The following is a 22,069-nucleotide window of genomic DNA, read 5'->3' on the forward strand; positions in this document are numbered from 1 at the left end:
TTCTTTTCTGAGGTTCTATAATTGTGCATCTTATAATCAATGGCAGCTCAGATTTGGCGAAATGTAGTGTGTGGGGGCCTGAGTAGCATTTTATTTGAAGAAAGGGATGTGGTTCCCTTCCTCCCCTCCCAAAAGCTACTGTTGATTGATGCTGGTTGCTTTGGCACTTTCAGGAGCTTCAGAATCACTGTTAACCCTGTAGCTTCCCCACCTCCCAAGGTCCAGGAGGGAATTGTGGTGGAGGGGTCCTTCCCTGCTTCTTTAACAAGCCCTGAGCTGTTCCCGAAGCGCTGCAGTGGTGGGAGGGTGGGCGAGGGGGGTAGTGGGGAGGGGTGTCTGGCTGCATTAGAGCCGTGGTTCCCATACTTGAAAGTGTACCAGAACCCCCTGAAGGACGTGTTAAAATATAGATTGCTGGACCCCCGCCTTCGAGATCCTGAGTGAGTGGGTGTGGGAGGCCCTGGGCCTTCTCCATTCCTCCCTGGGCCTTCTCCATTCCTAAGCCCTTATGTGCTGCTGAGCCTGCTGGTCCGCGGACCACACTTTGAGAAACACTAGACTAGAGAACAGATGAAAGGTATCTCCTCCGTGCATGGGGTTCTGTTTTCTTTTGGCAACTTTCTGTTAGCAGCTGGGGAGCAGACACCCCCGAAGGGCCATGTGTCATGAGGGCACCCCGACCCCGTTCACAGGCTCTGCGCCCCATCCCCTGGTCTCAGTAGGAGGGCAAACAGTCAATAGAAACTTCCCCGAAGCATGTTGTGCCTCATCATTGGAAACTCCGTTAGACTAGGCTTATTAAAAAACAACATTATTGCAAAATGATTTAAGTGCTTCATTTGCAAAGGAGCAGAGAGGAGATGAGGAGAGGCTGGCGATAAATATTCCTCAGGCGCGCACAGCCGGCCTCGGTGCAGAGCGGGGCTTGTGATTTTCTCAGGAAAGCGGCCCGCCTTCACCTCCAAGGCTGCGGGAGCTCCTGAGGATGTATGAGGGAGGCGTGTCTTCTTCTCTCCCTGGAAGATATTTTAGGTGTTTCCCAGGAGCGTATTTATGGCAGAAGAGGAGGCCCGTGCAGTCCAGCGCCTGCCCTCATTAGTCTGAGCCGTGGCCCTTTTCGGTGAGGAGTTGCTGGGCGAATCCAGCAGGTCCAGCAGGGGCTGCAGATGTCGGTGGGAAAGTTCACTTGCACAGCGCTGCGGAGGTGTGGTCCTGGCGGTCGGGAGTGTAGCTAGAGCTTATCTCCAGGGTGGGGAGGGTCGTGCTAGGGTCACGGGGCCCAGTGGTTCCTGAGCCTAGATCGTCTCCCAGGTCTTCTGACTCGCAGCCCTGGGCTCGGCCACAGCCCTGCGCCTCTGTGGGGACAGATGTGGTGCTCCCTAGTCCCTGGGGGAGTGAGACACCTGGTTTCCTGTCTGACTCAAGATGCCAGGGCCTCTTGGGCCTTCACTGCTGGGAGGGTGTGTTTCCAGCAGACAGGCCATGGAGGTTCTATGGCCATAACCTGTGGGTGTATTCACAGATGACCACAATGGATTGTTCCTTCTGTGTGCCTCAGTTTCCCCATATAAACATTAGAGCCATGATCTCTTTCCTACCTGCCTCGCAACGTGAACCAAGGAGTGGGGAACTGTGCCAGGTCAGGTATGGGCACGATGGGCGACCTGAGCTGGCGTATCTGGTGAAGCAGTGGACAGTCAATCAGGACAGCTGGCTTTGCACCTATTGCTGTGGGATTGTGGGAAAATTCTCCCGGTCCCCGAGCCTCTGGGTCATTAGTAAAATGGTGACAGTACCAGTTATGAATTCTTCTCCCTAAGATTGTGGTGAGGGGGTGCATATAAAGTAGTTACTACAAATTTCAAGCCTTCACGCATCACCACTATTTCTAATATGTATTTGAATTCTTACCAAGCTCCCCGCAGCAGACTTGAGTTTCTTGAAGATAATGATACATCTTAGCTATTACTTTGCCTCTCAAAGCATTCAGTGCCAATTGAATGAATGAATGGGATAATGCCGAATTTAATAAAGTAACATTTAATGAGCACTGTGTCTGTGCCAGGTGCTATGATCCATCCTTTACCCACATTATCTAGATTTACCTTCAAATCAGACTGTGAGGAAAGTGTTAGTACCCCCACATTTAGATGAGGAAAGAGAAGCTCAGAGAGATAAAACGATTTGTCCAAAATCACACAGCTTTTGAGTGGCAGAGCTGGGATTTGAACCCAGGTCTGGCTGACTCCAGACAGGCTGTGAGAGGGGAGGAGCATCTACCCAGACTGGGAGCAGGGTTAGGGAGGGCTTCTTGGAGGAGGGTTTTCGAGTTTCTCAGGTTGACGGGGATGGGGCTTCCCTTCCACTGGGGGTCTGCACAGGTTCCCTTTGGCCAAGGATGCAGGGAGATTTGAGAATAATTTCCAGTTAATTGGTCCTTGAGTGATCTGCAAGGACCCCTCGGGGCTTGCCAGCCAGGCTCTCCCATTGTTACACGGGTGCTCTTTTTGCATTTGCACAATAGCTCTGGGCCCACCCCTCCCCTCATGGACAAAGCCCGTGGGCCCTTAAATGTGGGAAGAGGGGCGATTTGTGGGGACCGGGGACGGTCAGGGGCTACTTGCCTCTGTGAAGAGCACCTGTCATTTCCTCCAATTTGAAAAGACTAATTGTCCTCTGGACTCCAGACTGGGGTTTGTGGAACACAAAATTAATGCATTAAATTAATTTTGTGCTCCCTTTGCTCAGGCCGATTAGTACAAATTAGATTTCACACTAATTGACTGAGGAGGAGAGAACACAGTCCTGGTGTTTGAGATCAATGCTGATCGCAGGGACGAGGGGTGGGGTTAGGAGCATGATCTGGGGCGTTCCTCGATTGCACTGGCCCATTGCAAGTGACCCCTTGTCCAGCTCCAACACGTCAGGGTGCCCATACGCAAAGCTAACCTGCCTGAAGCCCAGGGGGAGGCAGGATTAGGAGGAGATCCTAGCAGTTTATATGGTGATAATTCTCGAACTTTGTTGTGCTTAAGAATCACCCTGGATGTGTTGAAGTTCAGATCCCTGGGTCCCACTGCAGATAAATTTGTTTGGGGGATACAAGAATCCTGGAATTTGCATTTTAGCAACCATCCCAGATCATTGCAATGCAAGGGTTTCCCCAGAACACTTTAAAGACAGCAGGGTAATAATAATAATAATGATAATAATAATAATAATAAACAAAGACAGCTGGGTAAGGAATAGCAAAAGGAAGTCCTGATCCACAGCCAGCCAAAAGCATCCTGGGAGCGCTTCTCTTTCACTAACTGGTGTGGATTACTTGGATCTGGGTTCAAGTCCCAGCTCTGCCACTTATTTGTTGTGTGATTTTAAAACGCTCCCCTTAAGCCTCCTTTTTGCTTTGTTTCTAAGTTCTGTGGAGTGGGTGTTGGGGGAGAAGTGTGGGCGCCCCACCGAGTGATACCGCTCTAACCTTCTTCACTCCAGATCGCTGACTTGACCACAGAGCTTGCCGACGAGCGCTTCAAAGGGGACGTGGCCTGCCAGGTGCTGGAGAGTGAGCGGGCCGAGCGGCTGCGGGCCTTCCGGGAGGTTCAGGAGCTGAAGGTGAGTGGTCATGGGTGGCAGGTGTGTGTGTGTGTGTGTGTGTGTGTGTGTGTGTGTGTGTGTGTACAGGCTGGCTGGGAGTGTGTGGGCCTGTCCCCCTGTGCTCACACCTGGGAACAGGAAGCCTAAGTAAGACATGCTCTCATGCTCGAGGTCCTGGAGGACATTTGGGTCTTACTGCGGTTTGGCCGTGGAGGTGCCCTGGGTGAGCATGGGGTGGTCCCTGGCTGTGGAGGTTCCATGGTGAGGACTGTGCAGGGAATGGCCCGTCTGGTGAGGGAGGTGCCATGGGTGCGTCGGCCAGCCCAGGTCTCTATCCAGCTGCAGTGGGAACCCTTAAGGCTTTTCTTCCAGAGCAAGTGCGAGCAAGTCCAGCAGAATCTGGGAAAAGTAGAGAAGCAGCTGCAAGAAGCCCAGCAGAAAATCCAGTTGAATGACTTGGAGAGGAGTCACACTGGAGGAGGTGAGCAGGTTGGAGCCCTTGCAAGTAGATGCTAGTGGCTATCCTTTTATTTTATCCATCCATCCATTCATTCATACACACACGTGAAGGACTTACTTTGCACTACCAGTGGTTCTCAACCTTCTGGCCCTTTAAATGCAGTTCCTCATATTGTGACCCAACCATAAAATTATTTTCGTTGCTCCTTCATAACTGTAATGTTGCTACTGTTATGAATCTTAATGTAAATATCTGATATGCAGGATGGTCTTAGGTGACCCCTGTGAAGGGGTCGTTCCACCACCAAAGGGGTTGCGACCCACAGGTTGAGAACAGCTTCACTAGACACTGTGTTAGGGGTGGAGACTCTGACAGAGCAAACTCACTTGGCCCTCTTGGCGCTTACAGCTTAGTGGGCCAGGCAGACATTAAGCAGGTAACCCAACAATATCCCAAATAATGACCCTCCATGTGGCAGGTGCCCTTTAGTAATAATGCAAGTAGCGATTTAAATAAATAGTGGCTCTACGGTAAGGCCCCTTTCTATATATGTGAATACTTTTCATATAAATTTTGAGGAAGGCATTTCAGTGGTTAAAAGTGGCATCTATGAAACGGCACTTCTGGATTTAAATCTAGATTCTATCTCTTATTAGATGAGTGGCTCTGGGCATAGAGTTGTGTCTTTCCATTTTCAAATGCACGTAGTCTTCGATGACTAATAGTGTTTAGCTGTGTGCTGGATAGCTGCTAGTTACTTGATCATTACTATTTGTACTGATAGTGGGATCGTTATCTGTGGTCCCAACCTGTGGGCAGAAGGTACTCCTCCCCCCATTTAAAAGCAGTGTCAGGCGCTCAGCAGTTGCTGGGCGATGGCAGAGCAGGTGAGAGGACCCCGAATCGCCCCAGGACAGATGTGCTCAGCAGAGCCAGGAACTCCTGGGGGTGCCGCCTGACTCAGCTGCCTGGAGACTCGCGTGCCATGGTTGGACGGGCTTGGTGACGTCTCTGTCAGCTCCTCTCCCCGTCTGAGTGAGTTAGATGAGACGATGCCCAGTGTGTCTGTCAGCTTTATGAAACGCTGGCATCATCCCTTCCGTGCCCCTGGAGAGTTTATGCCCTAGAAACGTCAGGGACACTCGGGAACGGAGGGCTGGAGGCGGTGAGAAGAGGCAAGGCTTTCTCCTCCACTCTTGTTCTCCTCTCATCCCGGCTACCCTCAGGGCAGGCACTTACCAGAGAGGTTAATACTCAGGAGTTTGAGATTCTCTGATACGGAGACCCAGCTAGGTAGGGAACACGCTGGGCGTGGCGGAGGCGTTTGCACAGAACCAGCAGTGGGGACAGCACGCTTTCCCCAGAGGAGCGTTGGCTGCATTTCCCCCCCGGCTGTGATTTATGTCTAAATGGTACCCCCTCCCCCCCAGTTTGTTTTCCTGTGGAGAGAGATGGGCGTCGATGAGAGGGGAGATGTGCTTAGCCCATGAGCCCATTAGTCACGATGTTATATGGGCTCTCAGCTCTGTGTGCTCATTTCCAGGAAGCCAGCCCACAAATATTTTGTTTTTCGTTATGAAAGTCATACATACTCATTACAGAACATTTCTGAAACGTAGGGAAGTTGGAGGAAGCCATAAAACACTTGCCTGGCATCACCGCAGTGCCACCACAGCCTCCGCCACGGATCGAGCCTGAGCAGAGATGATTGAAAGCATCTTTGTTTTCCTCCGTGTGCGATGGGGTATTTAAAGGGAACTTTTAGGGCATGCGCCCAGCATTGAGCTGGACACTTTAGAATTGTAGTTGGGTCCTGCTTTCAAGAAACTTGCAGAGTCCACGGGGAGGTCAGGTAAACCACTGGCCAGTTGTCCAGTTGGACAGTTCTAGTTGGTGAACTTGTATCAACATGGGACCCTCGTGTGTGTAGGGAGCTCTTCCAGAGGGTCCTGGGGATCCGCAAATGATTGAAACATCTCCCCTGCCCTGGGATTTTTTTTTAAAGAAAGGTATGTGTGCATGTGTGGAGAAATTGTACCGTATGAAACAACTGAGCTTAGAATAGTGAGGGTTCAATGACATTAGGCAACTGGAAGTGGTCAGTACAGGCTGCCTAGAGGAAGCATGTATTTTTGTTTGTGTGTTTTTAAGTTTGGACTTAGAGCAAGATTTCCTAACCGGAGGTCCCAGGTCAGGCCTCAGGAACTCTGTTCACACTGTGAAATTGCATACAACGAGCTAAGCAAGTGGACACGAACCACCCCCACTCACCTAGCCTTCCACCCGGCCTCCCTGACTCTGTTCAACAGCGGACGAGTGGCAAATGCGCTTCGACTGTGCCCAGATGGAGAACGGGTTCCTCAGAAAGCGCCTGCAGCAGTTCGAGGAGAGGCTGGACGCAGAGCTGACGTCCAGGAAGGAGCTGGAGCAGCAGGTACGAGGGAGCAGATAGTCTGCATCCCAAAGGCCTCAGAGAGTGGGCGGGCTCTCACCTCCACGCCTCCAGGTGGGCGGGAGAATGAGGCCGCCGACCCCTCGTGTCTTCCCACTTTCACTGTCAATACAGATGCTGGTCACTGTGGGGTATGGAAAGCATTTTCTCTGCCTGCGGGGTTCTGCTCTGGGAAAGAATCCTCTGTGTGATAAAGAGCATGAACGTTCACTCACGATGTCAAGTCTCATTTCTGCCTTGCCCTTGCGGAAATGACATCTTGAGCCTCAGATTTCTCATCAGTAAAATGATTGTAATATTCTGTTATCATCGTCAAATTCTATCCATTCCCATCGCCTCTAATCTTGCCACCTCCATCTCTCATCTGGACCAGCCCAGCCGCCTCCTAACTGGTCCCCTTACCTCCAGCCTCTCCCCGCAGCCGCCTGCCACACTGCAGCCAAAGGACCTTTCAGAGCCTCTTTCAGAGTGTTCTGTTATCACGGTGATGCTGACTCTCATGGTGGGTTGCTCCCTTGAGCATCACAATTTTTGATTGTGAGCTCATCTTTCCACGTGTTCCTGTGCACCCACCACAGTAGCCCCAGGCGGTCTGCACTGTGGAATGTTCTGTTTTTTTCCTTCTGACTCATGCTAACTGTGTGTGTGTGTGTGTGTGTTTCGCTGTTTTTTGTTGTTGTTGTGAGTTGATCTTATTTTTCATTTTTAAAGCTTTGTATTGATTCAGGGGAGTCTTGCTTACAGGGCTGTGCACGTGTTCCTTTAGAAGAAGCCCACCTGCACTGCCTTCTGACCAGCTCCTGAGATCACACTAAATTCTGTTTCAGAATTTTGCAACCTGTGCAGAGTGTCAGTTTGAGCGCTAAACCCACATGAGGTCCAGACCTCGGGTTTTGATTTCTTACCAGAATACTTTCTCCTCCACCCACAGCCAGAGTGGCAGGAAGCTTTCTGACCACCTTACGGTTTGGGGGGTGGAATGTTCATCACCCTTCTCACTGAGGTGCAGCTCTTTGAGCGTCCTGAGTTAATACCAGGGTCTTTACTCCCAACTTCCCACTTTGCCCTCAAGGCCTTGCCTTGTGTGTCTGTCCAGGCATTCCAATACAGCCTGTTACCTTAGGGATATTTCTGGATCTATCCACCACCCCTGTCCTCCACCTGGCTGCCGTAATATCAGCATGTACCATGGTTGCTCTGGTCTTGTGTCCTCTGCATTTCTGATATTCGGGAAGTGCAGTTTGCCCTTAGGAATGTAATGATAGTTGAGCCTCTTTGCCTGTCTTGCATTGTCTCCACCCTGAATCTGTATTCTAACCAGTCTACACTTTACCCAGTGGTATGCTGGTAAATCAGTTCTCTGAAAATAAGCAAACAAGCTTCTAATGTATAGCATTTGCCAATGGCCAATGTCTGTGGTGTAAATTCTCCCACCATGGCTGATTTCACGTTAACATTGTGTTGTCACTGAATGTAGAATTGGGAAGAGACGTGCAGAATCAGCTCTCATAGGTTGGTATAAGCCAGCTTCAGCACCACACTCGGTGTTTGATTCACAGCAAAACTGAGAGGAAGGTAGGAATTTCACATGTTGCTCCCCCTACTATCAACATCCCCCACCAGAGGTGCAGTTGTTACAGTTAATGGACCTGCATGGCATGTCATCATCATCATCCAAGCTCCATAGTTTACATTAGGGTTCCCTCTTGGTGGTGTATATTGTTTGGGTTGGGGCCAGTATGTAATAACATGTATTCACCATTGTAGTTTCATACAAAATAGTTTCACTGCCCTGAAATTCCCCTATGTTCCACCATTCATTCCTCTCTCTTAACCCCTGGCTACGACTGATCTTTTTACTGTCTCCGTAGTTTTGCCTTTTCCAGAATGTCATCCAGTCTGTGTCTTGTCTTCTCATTCTCTTGAGAGTTAGTGTCTATCACAGAGCAGGAATTTTTAATTTTAGTGAATTCCAGCTTGTCAATTCTTTCATGGATCCTACCTTTGGTGTCACACCTAAACAGCCATTGCGCAACCCAGTGTCATCTAGGTTTTCTTCTATGTTATCTTCTAGAAGTTTTACAGCTTTGCATTTGACATTGAGACCTGTAATCCACTCTAGTTAGTATTTGTGCAGGCTGTAAGGCCTGTATCTAGATTCATTTCTTTGCATGTGGATGTCCAGTTGTTCCGACACCAGATGTTGAAAGACTGCCTTTTCTCCATTGTATCGCCATTGCTCCTTTGACTATATTTAGTGGCTCTGCTTCTGGGCTCTCTATGCTGTTCCACTGCACTGTTTTATTCTCCCTCCAAAAAATACGTTATTCTTTCTCATCTTTGAGCCTCTGCATCTACTGTTTCCTCTTCCTAGAGCACCTTTTCTATTCCTTACCTCAATATCTCCAATATCTTTAAGATCTCAGCTTAAAGGTCACTCCCTCAAGAAAGCCTTCCCTGGTGCAGATGGGCTTGGATGCCCCTGAATTGTTTCTCCAAATAGCAGCCTCATCACATTGTATTGTAATTATCTGCTTTGTTTCTTGGTCTCCCCAGTAGAGGTAGCCACCATGAGAGCTGAGGCCTTTGCCTGCCCTTTAATTACATGCATGTCCTTGCTGTGGGAGAAAGGTGTCATGAGATCACCTTATAGAGGTGGGCCAGGGTGAGGCCACATACAGTTTATAAGCAACGGCGGAGAGCCTCATTATCCTCCATGGTGGTGATGGTTTTGCTCTTCGCATGCAACACGGACATTGCCTTGCGGTCCTCCAGGAGGCATCCTGAGCTGTAGAAACACAGAAGGACACCCGGGCAGGGCAGCAGCCCCGTTCTCTAATAAGGAATTACAAAGCCGGGTCAGTATCCCCAAGGAAAGGGGGTAGTCATGCTACATTAAAAAGTAATAATACTGCAACCTTTCCCGGGCAGCTGAATATAAGAAAACATCCCATTTGCCGTCAAATTCTGAATTTAGAATTACAGGCTTCATTAACTCAGCGTTTTGCTTATTTAAAGCAATACTTTAATGAGGCCATTTCTTCAAAGCGAGCGTCCCGAGCTGTCTTCTCTCCCAGATCTAAACTAGGACATTCGGGAGGGTGTTTCCTGCAGGAAGACGCAAGAGCTGTTGGCTTCTGTGTCGGCACCGGCGTGTGCGTTGCCGTGTGAGCCGGCCATCTGAAGTGCTCTTTGCTGGTCTAACCTTTGAGCCCGTCTCTGGGGTTTTCCGGTTAGATTTTCTCCGTGCGCCGTTTTGACTGCTTCCTGGCTCGCATAGCTCCCCAGCTTATGCCAGCGGATGGGGTCTGAGTTATACAGCCTTCAGGGGCTGCGCAGTCGAGGCAAGGCATGCAAAGGGTCCGTGGGAGCGTTGGCAGGAGGATTACTGAGAAACAGAAAAAGCCACCCCAAGGGATGACAGGAATTGCCCCATTCTACCTCTGGGCAAACTGAGGCTCCGGAGACAAGTAGAGAGAGAGTGGTCGAGACAGGGTCTCTGCCTCCAGCCCCTGTTCTCTCCCCATTATAGCAGCTGCTCAGAGTGAGCGGGGTGATCATTCTGCTACTCCCACAGCTCGGGGAGCTGCAGAGCGCGTACGAGGGGGCCAAGAAGACCGCGCACCAACTGAAGAGGAAGTGCCACCGGCTGACCTGTGACCTGGAGGACACCCGCTTCCTGCTGGAGAACCAGCAAAGCCGAAACCACGAGCTTGAGAAGAAGCAAAATAAGTGAGTCATGTTCCTCATCATTGTCACCTGGACACCAGGGGGCGGCGCGGGTGCTGGAATCTTTGGGGTCTCAGGCTTCTCCTCCTAAGCCCCCTCGCTTCTTTTTTTTTTCCTCAAAAATATATTTTTATTGATTTCAGAGAGGGAGAGAGAGAGAGAGAGAGAGAGAGAGAGAGAGAGAGAGAGAGAGAGAGAGAGAAACATCAATCGTGAAAGAGATTCATTGCTTGGCTGCCTCCTACAGGTCCCACACTGGGGATCAAGCCAGCAACCCAAACATATGCCATAACTGGGAATCGAACTGTGACCTCCTGGATCATAGGTTTACGCTCAATCACTGAGCCACACCAGCTGGGTGTGGCTCTCTCACTTCTGTCAGGGCTCCTCATCCATGGGACTCCCTTGTTCTGGCCTAAATTTTTCTCCTCCTGCCCTCACACCTTATTCCTGTAAGGTTCTCCCAAGAATCCAGCAAAAAATGATTCTTTTCTGTTACCCGGCCTCAGCTCTGTTACCAATTGACCATAACCTTGGGGAACTTTCTTGGCCTCTCTGGGTCTCAACATCCCCATTTATCAAGGGAAGAGTTTGCTATGGAGGATGAAGACAGCTCAGCCTGGGGTCCCACCACCCGGTTCAAGTCCCAGCTGGGCCTCTCCCAGTTGTGTGACCTTGGACAAGTCATTCAGCCTTTCTCAGTCTCAGATAAAGTCCTCAGGTGGGGGATGAGAATGCTCCTGTGGCGAGGACTAAATGATAGCTTGTTCATCCAATTGGGCTAAATTCTGGTTCCCATCTATCCCTGTTGTTGACCACGGGGGATGAGAATGAGGAAGAGGCCAAAACATTGAGTCCCTGCTGTTTTCATTTAGGGTTTAGATGATCAGATCATGATAATGATTCTGGCAGGAACTGGACCTTGCACACCAACAAGTTGCCAGTCTGGAAGCTGCACACTGGTTCCCATGGGGACGCTGTCACAGCTGGCCAGTGGTGGAGGCTGGACTGGCCCAGGTCCACACTCAGTCTCCCAAGCGCAGACCCTCCGTACCTGCGATGCTTCGGGCCCTGGACCTCTGGCTGTGTTTGAGTTCTGCTCACTCAGTGAGAGGAGAGGTGTGCAGGGGTCCTGTTTTGAGCCAGACAGACCCTCCTGGAGATGGCACAGGAGGCCAATAGAGGAAACACAGCCTCTGTTAGAGGGCCCAGGATAAAAATACACAGGAGTGTTCCTGTGGATGAGATGCCAGGACGTGGTTTTGATGTTTTCCCAGAGATGCCGAGCTGAATTATTTTTGCATGGGGTGGCATAGCGTTTGAACTTGATCTGCATTAAACATTGTTTCTTTAACCTTGAGATTTTCTGAGCTGGCTTCTTCATCTAAAAACTAAAGATCTTTTGGGGGTTGTTAGCCTGCCCACCCCCCCACCCCCCAAATGAGGGAGGTTTATTCTCTTCCTATTGATATGTTTATTTTCCCATCTTCTCATGGGTGCTCTGGTTCAACTTTGCCCTTGCAGTGCGGAAATGGCTTACTTGGTGATTTCCTGGGGGGCCGTGTCAAGTGGCACCTCCTCTCTGGGCTAGAGTGTCGCTGATTGTTCTGAGGTCTCCTTGGACAGTTAAGCAGGCCACCTGGTGCTGAAGAATGGCTTCATCAGAGCCCCCCTGTAAACCGAGAGGCGTGAACCCGATCGTCCCCCAGGTTCCTGCCAGCTCTGATGATCTCGGTCCTCACCTGTGGGTTCCACTCCAGTTCTGAGAGGCCTTGGGGAGGGCCTCCGCTCTGATGGGGAGAGGGTTTGCCCCTGGAGTTAACGCAGCCAGAAAACTCCATCTTTCTGCTCTTTCCCTCACCCTCTTGGGCAGAATCCCTCATTCCAGGTACTCAAGAATCTCCCCATGATGCCTCCGCCCCGGAAGGTCCCCATTTCTTCATACTACGCTTTCTCCTCTCAAGACTTACACCTCTCCTCTGATGCCCTCTACTCTGCTACAATCTCTTGGCAGAAGTTCATTTACATTTCGATGCTAATTGCAAATAGCAGCCTTTCTCTTTCGAGGCGGATTCCTGTTTTAGCAGGAAGCCAGTGAGGGCCATGGGAGTCTCCATCTAATGGTGAGGGAGAGATCTAGAAGTTAGTAATACTTCCTCATCTCCCTCGAAGGGTCAACAAATTGTAGATGCAGCTGCTTCCTTAGTTTGCCGGGCCCAGGATGGAGGGATGTCTCCACGCTGCTAGCGTTTCCTGTCCTGACATTGGCTTCTGAGTTCAGAGCGATCCAGAATGGTTCCATCTGAGGGAGTGACTTTTTGTTGCCATGGTTACCCCACGGGTCACAAAGCTCAGTTTCGAGGGCTGATGGAACTCCCAGGCTGCTTCCTTGGGGTAAGGCCTATGCTGGGCTCACTGTCTCCCACGCTCACCAGAGGCTGGAGCCCGCCTCTTCCTGGTGGGGTGAAGGGTGTGTGCAAATCCATCGGGCCTCAATTGGTGGGCCGGTGTGTTCCAGGAGTTAGGCTCTGTAGGAGCCACTCTTTGGCCTGAGGTGGCCTGTTAAGTCAAGAACTCTTTTGAAACAGCAGTCATTGCCTGGCCTCTCTGTCTTTCTGCACCTATCCCAGGGCACAGGGATAGGAAGGTGCCCAGTAGAGAACCTGGGCTCAAGCTTGCTTCCACCACTGTGGAAATTTGGGCTAATAAATTACTTCGCCTTTCTTCTGTAGAATGGATGTAATATGTTTCTTGCTAAATTGTTATAAGGACAATGTGGACCTCACCCCACACCCTGGCACTTGGGATTGTTGGGTCATCATCCTCATCACAATGCTTCCATTCAGAGGCAGCCAATAGCACCTCCTGCATGATGTCATCAACAGCCAATCAGAAAGCTCCTGGCAGTTCCACTGGTAGGGCTCCCTCCTGTGAGCCAGGATTGGCTTTCTCAGGAGTCTGATCTCAGAATGACCATCTCGTATTAAGGGACATTGGATAATCTTGTCACAGGGCGACCTTTTTATCAAGACCCAAACCCCATGTCCAGCTTGGCCGTTTCGGTCGCACCAAGTTCCCTGGAAAAGCGGGCCTTTCTGTGTGGTCCAGGGGCTGATGACCAAAGTCATTGCTTACCCAGCAGAGCCCCTCTGTGGTTTCCTCCTCTGTGATAGGGACTGAAGGCCGAGACAACCACACGGAATGATGTCAAGTCCAGGAAGTACTTCTCCAGGGGTCACCATGCTGGAGGGGCAGGTGGGCCCCAAAGCAGCCATTTCCTCAGTCCTGGACGGTCCTAAGTAGGGCTGTTCGAGTCTCCGTATTATCTGCCAGGGAAACAAGTGAACACGCTGAATGCATAACTGTCCAGCATTTTCCCAGTAACTACCCTGCTCTAATGGGGTTGTAAGTGCATAAGCCCAGCAGCATCATGTAAAATAGGGAATGCAGGGTATCCCTTGTTTGTGTGGATATCTCCAGTCGTCCACTCACCGGCCAGTGGTCATTAGGCAGCAAACCTGGGCTTGCTAGCAGTAAAGGTTCCTGGAATACATTGGCAAATCAGATGCATCAGATTGTCCCATATATGTTTTTATTTTTATTCTCTGTATACAGTTTCATTCTAATTTTTATCTATATATTTTTAAGTCCCATTTTAAATAAGCATTCAATATTTTGTGAAAACTTTATACAAACTCTAAAAGCTGCTCTCTTGTATTCCAGATTCTTCCTACCCCACATCCACAACCTTACAGGAAGGCAAACCCCACCATTTTCTCCTCTCTCTCTCTCTCCCCCCCCCCCTCCCCTCTTTGCTCTCTCCCCCCCCCCTCCCCTCTTTGCTCTCTCCCCCTCTCCCCCGCTTCTCTCTCTCTCTCTACTAGTTCTCGGCAAGCTGGCTGCTCTCCCCATCCCCTCCCCTGCCCCAGGAGCCCCACCTGGGTACTCACCTGTGGGTTCCGCTCCAGTGGAGCCATGACACACGTTCTGCTTGGACAGGTTTGACATGCAGCTCGCCCAGGCCCTGGGTGAGTCTGTGTTTGAGAAGGGACTCCGCGAGAAAGTGACCCAGGAGAACACCAGCGTCCGGTGGGAGCTGGGTCAGCTCCAGCAGCAGTTGAAGGTAAGGGATGGGAGGCGTGGAGCCTCTTGGCTCTCGGTCTCTGGGTCTCAGGAAACCCCACCGCATACCTGCTCTAAATGGTGACGGGAAGGGAACTCTGTGTGGGCGTCCCGGCCTGGCAGCTGGAGTCATGCTCTCAGGGGGCCTTAATAAAACCAACAGTAGCCCTAACCTGTTTGGCTCAGTGGATAGAGCGTCAGCCCGGGGACTAAAGGGTCCCAGGTTTGATTCCGGTCAAGGACATGTACCTTGGTTGCGGGCACATTCCCAGTAGGGGGTGTGCAGGAGGCAGCTGATCCATGTTTCTCTCTCATCAATGTTTCCAACTCTCTATCCCTCTCCCTTCCTCTCTGTAAAAAATCAATAAAATATATTAAAAAAAACAAACCCCAAAACCAACAGTAGACAGCAGACAGGTAGTCGGACCTGCCTAGCTTGAATCATTGAATGTGCTCTGGTCTCCTGCCTGGGTTCTCAGGTGGGCACCTGGGCGGTGTGAGAGGCTCGGCGTGGAATGTGTTAGCGGTAACCCCGTCCAGAGGCAGTGCCCTGTCCCATGCAGGCTCCATTGCAAAGGGGCTTTATTAAATATGACACAGGCACTTTACTCAGCTGCTCCTCGCCCTGCTGTGGCTCCCTGGTACCCCGGGAAGAACCTCTGAACCTCTCAGCCTGGCATGCAGCTCCTTCATGATCCAGCCCACAGTTCTTTGACCCTTAGGTGACTTTCTAACCTGGAAGTCATTTCTGGACACCCTGCCTCCCTGCTCCAAGTCAGTCTTGGCCTCAGCAGGTGCACAGCCTACAAATGGGGCAAGCACTCGCTTTAGGTGCCTGGAGGTCTAACTCTAGGGGCAGTGGCTTGCTCTCCTGCCCCCGCCTGCCTGTGCTGTTCCAGAAAGCAGCCTGGGTGTCCTGCAGGGGGTGCTGTGAGGGGCTGCATGGTGAGTGGAGAAGGCATGCACTGAAAAGTGGGAAGCACCATTCCAGCAAGTGTTAGGGGTGACCCTGGAGGGGGCCATGGCTATGGGACTCCAACCTCCGTCCCCTTTGTCTCCGTAGCAAAAGGAGCAGGAAACCTCGAAGCTGAAGCAGGAGGTGGAGACGCTGCAGGCCCAAAAGCGGGAGCTGCTGACGCTGCCCTCTCCGGGGGAGAACAGCGTCGCTGGCTTGAAGGACAGGCTCTGGAAACTGGAATCCAATGCCCTCGAGCAACAGCAGATCCGGAACCAGCAGGAAAACACCATCCAGCAGCTGGAGCAGGTAGGGAAGCTGTCTGACTCCAAGGCCCAGGGAGGTTATTAAAATACAGCATGGGAACCTCCCTCAGCTGCTCCCATCCTCTGTGGCTCCCTGTTACCCCAGAGAACCTCTAAAGCTGTAGGTCTGACATTCAGACCCTTCATGACCAGGTGCACTGCTACCTTACAGCCCCACCTCCACAGCACATTCACTTCCATCTCTTTAGCGGGTTTGTCCTTCATGGCACCTGCTGTCACCACATTCGATAGTATTGTTCAAAACGTGCCCAATGCTGTTCTCCCCAATAGGACATAAGTTTCAGGAAGGCATGGTTTTTTGTTGATCTTACTTCTCAGGCCCTCTACAGAGCCGAGAATGAGGCCAGGTGCATAGTTGGTGTTGATTAATGTCTGACATTAATTGAGCACTGTCTGTGTACCTGACTCTGCCCAAGGCTCTCCCCGCGTATCATCTCCTGAATCTTCACAAGCGCTTTCTATGGTGATATATTGATTGCCCCCACTTTACAGATGTGGAGGCTGAGGCTTGGCGGTGTGGACAAAGTGGCAGGGATAGGGTTTGTAGCCTGCTCCATGTGATTGCAGCGCCTTGCATACTTACTCTGTGCACAGCCCTGTGAACACTATCAAGGAAGATTGGAGCGCTAGTCTTCAAGAAATGCAAAATAGCTAAGGGGAATAAGGCAGGAATATCAAATGCTCTAGTACCCACACGCTCAGTGAAGTATCAAATGAATATTTTATTTGTCTGCTTGTTTGTTTATATGCCTACCTTGTTCCATAAGGAATTTGTAGCAGCTTCTAAGATGCATGCATAACAAAATAGAAAAAAATATAAATATAATTTGAACCAGAAAAATACAAATTAAAATGGACACTAAGGAGGGGGTGGGGACAGTGTATTAATATGCAGATATGCAAAACATGCGATCTTACACACTTACTTGTTTTAGCTCTAAAATTCCTGGTGGCCAGAGAGAAGAAGGAAACCTGAGTTGTGTGCCTTTTGTTGTCCCCGTGATGAAAACACAGCAGTTTTTCAGGCGGAGAAGGCTTTTCCTGATGCTTAGCTCTACAGAAATTTTTCATGTGGGATTTCATAAGGGGTGATTATTTTGAAGAGATTTTAAGGCTGGGAACTCTTTTTCAAGAAAATCTGAGCAGGCAGCATAAATATGTAAAGCAGGGGACTCTGAGCAGCTCTGATGAAGTCGGGGCGGAGGAGTAGAGCGGGGGTGGGGCGAGGGAGGGGGAGGGGTTGAAGGGTGGAGGTGGCACATGTAGGGGAAAAGCTAGGGTCCCTGCCCTTGCTTCTCACTTACCTCCACTCCATCAGGATGGGTCCTGCTGAGTACTGAGACCAAGGTGTGGGAGATGTGGAGAGAGAGAGTCTGGAGCAGTTCAGAAAACAGCTCCTTTACTCATTTATTAAGCAGCTACTTTGTGCCATGCACCGTGTGGTTGCTGAGGATGCAGCTGCAAACAACCCAGACGTGGTCTCTGTCCTCCCGAAGATTACAGTCATGCTGTGTGTTGTGGGAAAGTATAACTTGCAGATCTGGTCTCGGGAGCCCAATTGGGGAAACAGGGAAGACTTCCTGCAGGAAGTGACATTCACCGAAGCTGAAAGCTAAAGGGTGAATCTGAGTTGACTGACCAAGAGATGCATGAAAGTGTTGAGTCAGCCTCGCCTCCCCTGTAAGGTAAGGATGGACAATTAGGCAGGAGAAACAGACTGTGTGAAGGCCCAGAGGCAGGGCAGTCAGGTGGCATTTAAGGTGCTGTGATGTCATCCCATCCAGATGGAGTCCTCAAGGCAGCTCATTGTCTGGATGACCTTAGGCAAGCTCCCCGTGCTCTCGCTTCAGTCTCCTCATCTGTACAGTGAAATCGGAGCCTTGTCCATCCCCTGGATTCCCCCCAACCCCATGAGTCCATGAAGGTGTGTGCAGTAGGGGGAATATCTGTGGAGGGCATTAAGGGGCATGGAGAATGTCACAGGATCACATAGCGACCCACAGTCAAGCATAAATCAAGCCCTTCGGACAAGTGTGTTCCTCAAAGATACCACCAGGGGACCACTCGGTGCTCAGAAGCAGAAACATAGTACGTACGTCAGGCGACCTCAGGGACCCGTAAGGTAATGCAGCGTCCTAATTGTCCATCCTTACCGCCTCACAGGGGAGGCAAGGCTGACTCAACACTTCATGCATCTTTAGCTTCACCCATTACTTCCTACTGCGTTGTGCCCTGGGAGACACCCAGGAGGTATTTATTGATGACAATATAGCACTTTTTCTAGGGGATTTTATGTGAGCTCATATAAGCTTGACATAAATGGTATTGCAGATGTCAGGAGGGTCCAGGAGGCTAGAAAGAAAAATGAAAAAGAAATATTTTATTTACTTGCTTCAGCTCCTCATTTTGGATTATCTTCCCATAACCTCTGTCATTTTAAAGAAGGCGAGGAAGGAAGTTGACATTTAAAGTGAGCATCCTTTATGCCAAGAGCTGTAACAGGGACTCCGACAGGCACTATCCTTTTTCCTCTGCACCCAGCCCTACCCAGCAGAGAATACCATCAGAGCTTTTCCAAAGACCAGCATTGTTTTTCCTCAGCGTGATTTCCACGTTAGGGACGGTGATTGTGGCCTTCTGAACGCTTGGTTTGATGCCAGGTGCCGGGACAGTGTGCTACATGGTCAGGAAGAGTTTCTACAATGTAACCCATGTACTGAGTTCCAAGTGCTTCTCCACGGACCATCGCATCAAAGAGCCCGGATAAGGGACAGCTGAAAAGTATAGGTTCTTGGGCCCTCTACCCTGGACATTCCGATTCGACAGATCTAGGGGAAAGCTCTGAAGTTTATGTTTAAAAAACGTGTTCATTCCAGTGTGCCACAGCATCTGAGAGGCAGGAGCGTGGGTCGGGCCTCACTTATCCAGATCGAGAAGGTGAAACGTGGAACTGGAACTGGAACCCATGGCTTCTGCCTTCCATTTCAGAACCTTTCATACAACGTGGTTTCAGTGTCACGTGCAGCTCTTTGCCCGGCTGAGCAAGGCTTGGAGGGTCTCGTTTATGAGATGACTCTTCATGGGAACACAGAGCCGCTATGTCAGGCTGCCAGGAAGTCCTTTCTGCTTTCAAAACACTAGGGAAAGAGAGAGCGATATGTATGTGCCAGGCACTGTGCTAAGTGCTTTACATGGGCCATCTCATGGAATCCTCATAATAGCATTCGAAGATGGCTGTTTTCCACAGAGAAGGGGAACTGATTATAGACAAAATCACCTGAGGTAACATCTGGGGCCAGTGATCTCTCCAGGTGTTCAGCTCCTCCTGAATAACATTTCATCGTACTGGCCACTCACTCACCTGTCCTCCCATCCATGGCCGCCCCAGGGATGATGGCAATGTTTCACCTTAGCAGTGTTGAGAAGGATTCTGAGGCTCCATCTAAACTCAGCAGAAGAGCGTATGATTGATTGGTGATGTCTGTTACGATCACAGGAAGGGATAGAGGCAGCATTTGGGCTACTTATAGACTATTGATTTACCTTCCTGGGTGTCTGGGGGGATAATTTGACTCTTGTCCATGCACGCCAAGAACAAAAAATGCAACTGGAATGCTAAGGATGGCATGGAGGGCCAGGGGAGTGGGTGAGGGTTACCCTCATGTGCTGTCCTTGCTGCCCCCCAGCTCCGCCAGCGGCTGGAGCTAGAGATAGAGCGGATGAAGCAGATGCACCAGAAGGACCGGGAGGACCAGGAGGAGGAGCTGGAGGATGTCCGCCAGTCCTGCCAGAAGCGGGTATGTAAGCAGCTAAGCAGCGGCTACAGCTGTGCCCTTGGGGCAGGGCAGGCCCAGGCCTGGCACCCTCTTCCTTAGAGCGAGGCGGGTGCAGGGCCTGGGGACGGACTCCTTGGGCAGTCACCTGAGACCTTAGCTCCCTGGATGCTTTCAAGGGTGCTGGGACGGAAGTATCTATCTTAAATATGACCCAGAAACACACTCTGACTTATCAGCTGGTCCCCTGTGGTTGGACACTTAGGGTGCTTCTGATTTTGTTGTTATCCCCGATGCTGAGATAAATATCCTTATAGATGTGCTGACGGATAGGAGTATACGGTGAACCCTGAAGGTGGAATTGCCTCGAACTTTGGGGTGCACCTTCCTGAGCAGGTGTCACCACTCCCTCGTGGGTCTGTCGGAGCCTAGTGTGCCTTGTGCATCTCCAAGGAGGCGCTGATTAGCATTCCCCAGAGTGGATTCCCCTTAGGAGCCCCCTAAACAGTCTCTGCAGAGCCCTCTGGACTCCAGGGGCTGAGTCAAATCCCAGCTCCATCGAAAACCAATGTAGGGCTTTAGAGAAACCACAAAGCCTTCCTAAGAGCCTCATGTCTCTCGTCTGACAAATGGGATGCTAATGGCTGCTGTGCAGGGTGAGAGTGAAGACTCCAGGAGCTCGCTCATGTGGAAACATTGCAGAGTTTGGAACGTAACCCCGTTCATTAGAGCTGGAAGAGCAACACTGGGTTTCTAGGTGGCTGGGCCTGCAGGAGGGGCCAGGGAACAGCTTGGTGGCTGGCTTGCTCGTGGGTGTGATTAATCCTCAGGAGAAGACGGGCGCAGGAACTTGGCGCCCTGCAGAGCCCACTGCTAAGCATCCTCCTGGGCAGGGCGTGCGGGGGCCGTGGTGACTGGCAGGACTTCCACGGGAGACAGATCGGGCTGCCTGACCCCCTGCCATCCCTCCAGGGAGTAAGAACTGGGCCCGTTCTCCACCCCCAGGGGTGGGCGCTGCTGCATCCGCTCTTCATCCTGCTCTGCAGGTCCCCATGGCTCATCCCGAGGGGCCCAGCATGCCCCGCCCCCCTAAAACTCTCTAGGACTGGAAAGAAAAAGTCAGTGACTTGGGCCCAGCTAGATCTGTGTGCCCTTGAGTATGTCTCGTCACTCCTCGAGACTCTGTTTTCTCCTCTGTTAAATGGGCGGAATGATAGAACATGGTCTACCTTCACCATCTATATGGGGATGAGATAAAAGAAGGGGAAGTGTCTTCTAAACTGTAAAGTGCTGGAAGTTATCATCAAAGGGTCAGTTTCTGCTTATTTTCCTTTATTACATATTTGGGAGAAATGAATGGCATTCTTTGAACACCCATTGGGCGCCAGGCTGGGTTCTTAATGTCTATGGACTTATTGAATCCTCACACGAATGCTGTTTCTACAGGTGAGGTGACATGCCCAAGGTTCCCCAGCTGGAAAGTAGCTGAGCTAAGATTTGAACTTAGTTCTATCTGACTCCAAAGCCCAGACTCTTAACCAAGAAACAAGATATTTTTTGTTGTTGTTTACTTTGTAACTGTTTGAATATGAAGGGCCATTTTGGAAGCACTTGATAGATGTCAACCTTGGGCAATGCTTCATCCATTAGCACTTCCTGCACAATGACTTACCAAAGGCTCTGATAAGTTCTGCACTGCAGACCCTGTCAACTCAATGATTTCCATACTTATTCTAGCATGGACTCCCCTCCTCTCTGCCACATCATATCTGTGAATAGCATGTGGAAATATTCTACAGAACACGCTCCAGAAAACGTTGCCTTGCTCAATATATAGTTTTTATTATTTTGTATCTTTTTCAGAATTTGTTTTAGCCATTCCCGCCTTCATTCTGAAAGCAGATGTGAACAGAATGCCTTATGTCTCTCTTAAAAGAAAATTTTGAAATGAACTTGCTTTCTACCTAAGTGACCATCAATCACTATTTTTTCCCCTTCATGGGTCAGGAGGCAGAAGCCCTCAGTCCCTGTCCATGTGCCCTCCAGTGAAGGTTGCACCGTATCTGGTGCATTTCAAAAACACCTCAAATCATGAGGGGGGCCCTGAGCCAGGGCCTCAGAGAGCTGGAGGTGTGACCCAGACCTTCCTGAGGTCTCGCCATGGACAGATTTATAAAGGGGAAGGTGTTTTTCTCCTGTGACAGACACTGCCACTGCCTTCACATCTAGTGACTTCTCTGCTCAGCCTCTCTCTCGCCCTGGCAGGAAATCAATTGCTAGCAACCTGGGTGGGAATGCTAATGGCCATCTGGAGTGGCAGTGGAGCTGGGGCCAGGAGACCAATAACTAACTGCTCTTAGCAAAACTGACTGAAGAGTATGCACGTTGGAGCCTCTTTCTGACTCAGTTTGTACATCTGTGAAATAGGGTCACTGAAGGCACAGTTCCGAGGTTGGGAAGTCCAAGACCAAGGTGTCTGGTGCGGGCTCTCTTACCTGCTTGTAGACAGCCACCTCCTCATTTTAAGTGGGGGGGGGGGGGGGAGAGAGAGAGAGAGAGAGAGAGAGAGAGAGAGAGAGAGAAGGGAACTTATCCCATCATGGGGGCTCTACCCTGATGATGTCATTCCAACCTAATTACCACTCAAAAGCCCCACCT

General features: G+C 50.5%; 1 protein-coding gene across 1 annotated transcript in view; it reads left to right on the forward strand.

The window, feature by feature from the left end:
• Positions 1-22,069, forward strand: part of MYO18B (myosin XVIIIB) — a gene marked incomplete at its 5' end in the record, with an annotated part of 162,267 nt that overhangs the window by 64,759 nt on the left and 75,439 nt on the right. Inside the window, 7 exons of the mRNA XM_081113701.1 lie at positions 3,493-3,612; positions 3,967-4,075; positions 6,364-6,488; positions 10,084-10,238; positions 14,235-14,358; positions 15,421-15,621; positions 19,325-19,435. Coding sequence (XP_080969827.1) covers positions 3,493-3,612; positions 3,967-4,075; positions 6,364-6,488; positions 10,084-10,238; positions 14,235-14,358; positions 15,421-15,621; positions 19,325-19,435 — 945 coding nt within the window. The remainder of the gene's footprint in view (positions 1-3,492; positions 3,613-3,966; positions 4,076-6,363; positions 6,489-10,083; positions 10,239-14,234; positions 14,359-15,420; positions 15,622-19,324; positions 19,436-22,069) is intronic.

The sequence above is a fragment of the Myotis nattereri genome (genome assembly GCF_964212035.1).
Source record: "Myotis nattereri genome assembly, chromosome: 19".
Classification (NCBI taxonomy): domain Eukaryota; kingdom Metazoa; phylum Chordata; class Mammalia; order Chiroptera; family Vespertilionidae; genus Myotis; species Myotis nattereri.